Raw genomic sequence first — 7,852 nt, 5'->3', positions numbered from 1 at the left:
GGACAGTGGTAGGGGGCGCGGAGGGGGGTTGGGAGTGGGGACAGAGGGACGCAAGGACAGACAGACGGAGGCTGGTGAAGGCGAGAAATGTATGGCCTGGTGATTGGTTGTATTCACGGTAGTGACCCCCAACCACCCAAACATTATCATAGCACGAGGAAAACCGAAGAGAGTCTGCTCCCCAGTCTGGGTCTGGGGGGGAACGGGGCAGGAGGAGGGGGTGTACGGGGTTATTGGGAGACTGGGGGGGATCTGGGGGTCAGAGACTCACTGGGATTGGGATGGAATTGGTTTGGAATTCACTGGGATGGGGTCATTTTGGGATTAGACAGGGACTGGAACCTGCTGGGATTGGGAGATACCAGGATAGATTGACCCTGATTGTGGTTGTTGTTGGGTGGGTGGGTGGGTGGTGGTTGTTGTGGATAAAGTGCAGGGAGGTGGGTTACTCACACAGCAGCGTAAAGCCCACCAACAGCCGAGTGAATGAATCCCCGAACGATCGTGTGGAGAATGAAGGAGAGAATCTGCAAACAACAACCATTAATGGTGAGGACTGATCTGGGCCCAGTGCCTGCTACCACAGAACCCCACCCACCCTATCTCCTCACCCCACCCCCAACTCCTTCATCCAGCAGGTCCCCACACTGAGTCCCTTCATTTTTATAGCCTCCATCAGCATTGTTAAAAATACAGATTGGGCCATTTACACATTTTAAATTGTGGGATCCTGCTGTGCACTTCCTGGATTCTAACTGCAAAAGCAGTCTCTGAGCTGGGAGAAGGTGCTATTGAAATGCAGTTAGCCGTGTTTGCAGTGAAGAGCAGCCTGTTTCTGTGGAAATGTCTCCCAATGCCTTTACCGTGGGGAGTGGGGCCACTGGGAGTGGGAATCGGGAATGTTGGTGTGTTATTCCGTTATTGCTCATAGCCCCCTGAGGCTGCAATGGGAACACTGGGCACCAGGTGGCAGCACAGGACAAAAGGGCCAACCTCCTAACCCAGGGTCAGAGCTAACAACATACATCATGTATTTGTATAGCGCCTCTCACATCTTCAAGCTATCCCAAACTATTTTAGAGCCAATCTTTTTATGATTAATATTTTTGAATTGTTCTTAGAGTGTGAGAGATGTGTAGTAGAACAGAGCACCTTGGGAATGCTGTTATTATATTCACCTCCGTTAAGCCCACCCCATTTCTAAGCTCCCCAGTGCCACCAGCCCCCACCCCAGCGCCGTCTTCCCCAGTTCTCCATGTCAAATCTATCCAGTCAGTTTCTCCCCAGCTGGGGGTGAGCTGGGAGCTGCGAGTGAGCTGGGAGCTGGGGGTGAGCTGGGAGCTGGGGGTGGGGGTGAGCTGGGAGCTGTCTGTGCACGTGGGAGGACTAACATTGTGCTTTTGGATGATGTCGCTGAGGTTCAGTGTAGATGGGAAACGGGAGGAACCAAGGAGAGATCCCTGGGGGGACTGCTCACCCCCCGCTCCCAGCTCACCCCCACAGCTCACCCCCAGCTCTCCCAGCTCACCCTGGAACCCAACCCACTACCCACTCACCAACCTGGAACCCAACCCACTACCCACTCACCAACCTGGAACCCAACCCACTACCCACTCACCAACCTGGAACCCAACCCACTACCCACTCACCAACCTGGAACCCAACCCACTACCCACTCACCAACCTGGAACCCAACCCACTACCCACTCACCAACCTGGAACCCAACCCACTACCCACTCACCAACCTGGAACCCAACCCACTACCCACTCACCAACCTGGAACCCAACCCACTACCCACTCACCAACCTGGAACCCAACCCACTACCCACTCACCAACCTGGAACCCAACCCACTACCCACTCACCAACCTGGAACCCAACCCACTACCCACTCACCAACCTGGAACCCAACCCACTACCCACTCACCAACCTGGAACCCAACCCACTACCCACTCACCAACCTGGAACCCAACCCACTACCCACTCACCAACCTGGAACCCAACCCACTACCCACTCACCAACCTGGAACCCAACCCACTACCCACTCACCAACCTGGAACCCAACCCACTACCCACTCACCAACCTGGAACCCAACCCACTACCCACTCACCAACCTGGAACCCAACCCACTACCCACTCACCAACCTGGAACCCAACCCACTACCCACTCACCAACCTGGAACCCAACCCACTACCCACTCACCAACCTGGAACCCAACCCACTACCCACTCACCAACCTGGAACCCAACCCACTACCCACTCACCAACCTGGAACCCAACCCACTACCCACTCACCAACCTGGAACCCAACCCACTACCCACTCACCAACCTGGAACCCAACCCACTACCCACTCACCAACCTGGAACCCAACCCACTACCCACTCACCAACCTGGAACCCAACCCACTACCCACTCACCAACCTGGAACCCAACCCACTACCCACTCACCAACCTGGAACCCAACCCACTACCCACTCACCAACCTGGAACCCAACCCACTACCCACTCACCAACCTGGAACCCAACCCACTACCCACTCACCAACCTGGAACCCAACCCACTACCCACTCACCAACCTGGAACCCAACCCACTACCCACTCACCAACCTGGAACCCAACCCACTACCCACTCACCAACCTGGAACCCAACCCACTACCCACTCACCAACCTGGAACCCAACCCACTACCCACTCACCAACCTGGAACCCAACCCACTACCCACTCACCAACCTGGAACCCAACCCACTACCCACTCACCAACCTGGAACCCAACCCACTACCCACTCACCAACCTGGAACCCAACCCACTACCCACTCACCAACCTGGAACCCAACCCACTACCCACTCACCAACCTGGAACCCAACCCACTACCCACTCACCAACCTGGAACCCAACCCACTACCCACTCACCAACCTGGAACCCAACCCACTACCCACTCACCAACCTGGAACCCAACCCACTACCCACTCACCAACCTGGAACCCAACCCACTACCCACTCACCAACCTGGAACCCAACCCACTACCCACTCACCAACCTGGAACCCAACCCACTACCCACTCACCAACCTGGAACCCAACCCACTACCCACTCACCAACCTGGAACCCAACCCACTACCCACTCACCAACCTGGAACCCAACCCACTACCCACTCACCAACCTGGAACCCAACCCACTACCCACTCACCAACCTGGAACCCAACCCACTACCCACTCACCAACCTGGAACCCAACCCACTACCCACTCACCAACCTGGAACCCAACCCACTACCCACTCACCAACCTGGAACCCAACCCACTACCCACTCACCAACCTGGAACCCAACCCACTACCCACTCACCAACCTGGAACCCAACCCACTACCCACTCACCAACCTGGAACCCAACCCACTACCCACTCACCAACCTGGAACCCAACCCACTACCCACTCACCAACCTGGAACCCAACCCACTACCCACTCACCAACCTGGAACCCAACCCACTACCCACTCACCAACCTGGAACCCAACCCACTACCCACTCACCAACCTGGAACCCAACCCACTACCCACTCACCAACCTGGAACCCAACCCACTACCCACTCACCAACCTGGAACCCAACCCACTACCCACTCACCAACCTGGAACCCAACCCACTACCCACTCACCAACCTGGAACCCAACCCACTACCCACTCACCAACCTGGAACCCAACCCACTACCCACTCACCAACCTGGAACCCAACCCACTACCCACTCACCAACCTGGAACCCAACCCACTACCCACTCACCAACCTGGAACCCAACCCACTACCCACTCACCAACCTGGAACCCAACCCACTACCCACTCACCAACCTGGAACCCAACCCACTACCCACTCACCAACCTGGAACCCAACCCACTACCCACTCACCAACCTGGAACCCAACCCACTACCCACTCACCAACCTGGAACCCAACCCACTACCCACTCACCAACCTGGAACCCAACCCACTACCCACTCACCAACCTGGAACCCAACCCACTACCCACTCACCAACCTGGAACCCAACCCACTACCCACTCACCAACCTGGAACCCAACCCACTACCCACTCACCAACCTGGAACCCAACCCACTACCCACTCACCAACCTGGAACCCAACCCACTACCCACTCACCAACCTGGAACCCAACCCACTACCCACTCACCAACCTGGAACCCAACCCACTACCCACTCACCAACCTGGAACCCAACCCACTACCCACTCACCAACCTGGAACCCAACCCACTACCCACTCACCAACCTGGAACCCAACCCACTACCCACTCACCAACCTGGAACCCAACCCACTACCCACTCACCAACCTGGAACCCAACCCACTACCCACTCACCAACCTGGAACCCAACCCACTACCCACTCACCAACCTGGAACCCAACCCACTACCCACTCACCAACCTGGAACCCAACCCACTACCCACTCACCAACCTGGAACCCAACCCACTACCCACTCACCAACCTGGAACCCAACCCACTACCCACTCACCAACCTGGAACCCAACCCACTACCCACTCACCAACCTGGAACCCAACCCACTACCCACTCACCAACCTGGAACCCAACCCACTACCCACTCACCAACCTGGAACCCAACCCACTACCCACTCACCAACCTGGAACCCAACCCACTACCCACTCACCAACCTGGAACCCAACCCACTACCCACTCACCAACCTGGAACCCAACCCACTACCCACTCACCAACCTGGAACCCAACCCACTACCCACTCACCAACCTGGAACCCAACCCACTACCCACTCACCAACCTGGAACCCAACCCACTACCCACTCACCAACCTGGAACCCAACCCACTACCCACTCACCAACCTGGAACCCAACCCACTACCCACTCACCAACCTGGAACCCAACCCACTACCCACTCACCAACCTGGAACCCAACCCACTACCCACTCACCAACCTGGAACCCAACCCACTACCCACTCACCAACCTGGAACCCAACCCACTACCCACTCACCAACCTGGAACCCAACCCACTACCCACTCACCAACCTGGAACACAACCCACTACCCACTCACCAACCTGGAACCCAACCCACTCACCAACCTGGAACCCATTCACCAACTTCTAATCCAGCTCTGTACTGGCCATTTACCCGAATGCTCTGGATAGCCTTTCCCGGGGGAAGTGGAGTTGGGCATCACAATGGAACAAGTGAAAGCTCACAAGGTTGCCCTGCTCTCTGCTCCTTCACTTACTTCCTCCCAGCAGCCAGCTCCTTCTCCTCTGTGTCTGACATCCCATCATCGCAGTCCTTCAGTTTCCAGTCCATAATGTAACCAATCACAGGAGCTGTCATCAAACACAGCAGCTGCAGCACCCCGAAGATGGACGAGTACAGACTGACTGAGGAGAAAGGCAGCAACAAATTAACATGGGCCACGAGATGGGATTATCCACTGACCACAGACAGTACACTGTCAAATACAGAATAAAGTACACACTGCACTATACTGCACTGGACTGAACCGCACAGTACTGTACTGCACTGGACTGAACTGCACTGGACTGAACCGCACAGTACTGTACTGCACTGGACTGAACCGCACTGGACTGAACCGCACTGGACTGAACCGCACAGGACTGTACTGCACTGGACTGAACCGCACAGTACTGTACTGCACTGGACTGAACCGCACTGGACTGAACCGCACTGGACTGAACCGCACCGGACCACACTGTACTGTTCTGGACTGTACCACACTGCAGTGTATGATACCGCACTGTACAACACCACATTGTGCTGCACTGGACTGAACCGCACTGCACCACATTGTACTGCACCGCACTGTACTGTATGGTCTGTATCCTGATCATTGTGTAACAGATCCCACTTTTCCCAGCCTTTCCTCTCATTGACTCCTGCTCAGACCTTTCTTTGCCAACACCGCTGTCCAGGATGGTTTGTGAATGGCTGGTTGGAGTCTGCTCAGTGAGTGATGGGACACAGTGAGAATCGTGGGCACACTCTGGGTACAGATCATCTTTACTACAAGCTGAAACAATGTGGGAGCATCACAGTTACGACATGGATATGACAAGCGAGGAATCATTGAAGCGAGTGTCTACGGTTGGGTAAACATTGTATCTACGCCCTGGCATGTGGTGTGGGAGCCTAGGGCAGCACCATAGCTGCGCTCTGGTACAGGACATGGGATCGGGGATGATCACTGGTAGTGGAGTGAGAATATGGGAGAAATGTTCAGATGGTTGTTGTTCTGACACAGTTACAAGACTGAGCTGATTACCCCCATAACACGGCGGCACGGTGGTTAGCACTGCTGCCTCCCAGCGCCAGAGACCCGGGTTCAATTCCCGCCTCAGGCAACTGTCTGTGTGGAGTTTGCACGTTCTCCCAGTGTCTGCGTGGGTTTCCTCCCACAGTCCAAAGATGTGCAGGGTCAGGTGAATTGGCCATGCTAAATTGCCTGTAGTGTTAGGTAAGGGGTAAATGTAGGGGTATGGGTGGGTTACGCTTCGGTGGGTCAGTGTGGACTTGTTGGGCCGAAGGGCCTGTTTCCACACTGTAATGTAATGTAATGTAATCTAATCTAAACACAGCACCACATCAGCCCATTCCCCCTCCCTCAGACACTCCCTTGATCCTTACCCGTTTCCATAACTGTATTGGTCATTGGTAAGAGGGACAGCAGCGACACAGTGAGGGAGAGAGGTGGGAGGGAGAGAAGGAGGGGTGGGGAGGGAGGGGAAAACCAGTGGCAAATTGAGCAGCCAAAAGGGAAAGTGGGAAGGAAGGAGAGAGAGAAAAGAGAGAGAGAGAAACATGTTAGAAGAGTGAGAGAGCAGCAAAGTGGATCCAGACAAGAGCAGCACAGCCCCAGAGAGAGGGAAGGAGCCAGGAATCTGTGAACATCAGGAAACAACAGTCATTCACAGCTCGGAGAATCTCGGAGTTGCGGGTACACACAACAATGCAACAGGCTCTGCTTTCAAATCATCCATTCCTCCTCCCAACCCCTCCACCCCTCTGAGCCCCTCCACCCCCCTGAGCCCCTCCAACCCCCTCTGAATCCGTTCATCCCATTCCGGGCCCCTCCATGTCCACAATCCCCATTTCCTGAGGTTTTGGTCACAGTGGGAGGTACTGGGTGGGGGGTGGGATGCTGACCATCCGCTGAATTCCATCCCGCTCTGGGCCTGAAGTCTTTCCCTGCCCCAGCTGTTTGATCAGGTGTGGACCTGTTACATTTCACCCCCATTTTATCCCCGGATTTGTACTGGGGATGCTGTAGATTCAGGAGGGTCTACCCTCTGTTATTAAATAATCTGATGGGGAAAGAAATCTGATCAGAAGGAATCTCTCTGTTTCCGTAGATACCAGGCAGGGAACAGGAAGGGGTTTGGGTCCATTGGGATGGTGTAGAAGGGAGTGAATGGGAAGGGGTTTGAGTCCATTTGGATAGTATTTGGTGGGAGCGAATGGGAAGGGGTTTGGGTCCAATGGGGTTGTGTAGGGGGATTGAACAGGAAGGGATTAACATCCATTGGGATTGTTTAGACTGCGAGTGAACAGGGAGGGGTTTGGGTCCATTGGGATGGTGTAGAAGGGAGTGAATGGGAAGGGGTTTGGGTCCATTTGGATAGTATTTGGTGGGAGCGAATGGGAAGGGGTTTGGGTCCAATGGGGTTGTGTAGGGGGATTGAACAGGAAGGGATTAACATCCATTGGGATTGTTTAGACTGCGAGTGAACAGGGAGGGGTTTGGGTCCATTGGGATGGTGTAGGGGGGAGTGATCAGGGAGTGGGTTTGGGTCTGTT

The 7,852-nt window shown here is 55.1% G+C and overlaps 1 protein-coding gene across 1 annotated transcript in view; it reads right to left on the bottom strand.

Moving 5' to 3' along the window:
- Positions 1 to 7,852, bottom strand: part of slc43a2b (solute carrier family 43 member 2b) — a 39,665-nt gene that overhangs the window by 2,314 nt on the left and 29,499 nt on the right. The window contains exons 11-12 of the mRNA XM_043718900.1: positions 6,683 to 6,694; positions 5,271 to 5,418 (exon numbers count right to left, since the gene is read on the bottom strand). Of these exons, the coding sequence (XP_043574835.1) occupies positions 5,271 to 5,418; positions 6,683 to 6,694 (160 nt within the window). The remainder of the gene's footprint in view (positions 1 to 5,270; positions 5,419 to 6,682; positions 6,695 to 7,852) is intronic.

Source organism: Chiloscyllium plagiosum, chromosome 28, assembly GCF_004010195.1.
Source record: "Chiloscyllium plagiosum isolate BGI_BamShark_2017 chromosome 28, ASM401019v2, whole genome shotgun sequence".
Taxonomy (NCBI): Eukaryota; Metazoa; Chordata; class Chondrichthyes; order Orectolobiformes; family Hemiscylliidae; genus Chiloscyllium; species Chiloscyllium plagiosum.
Note: the sequence above shows the minus strand (reverse complement) of the source record. Positions and strands in the feature narration are given on the sequence as shown.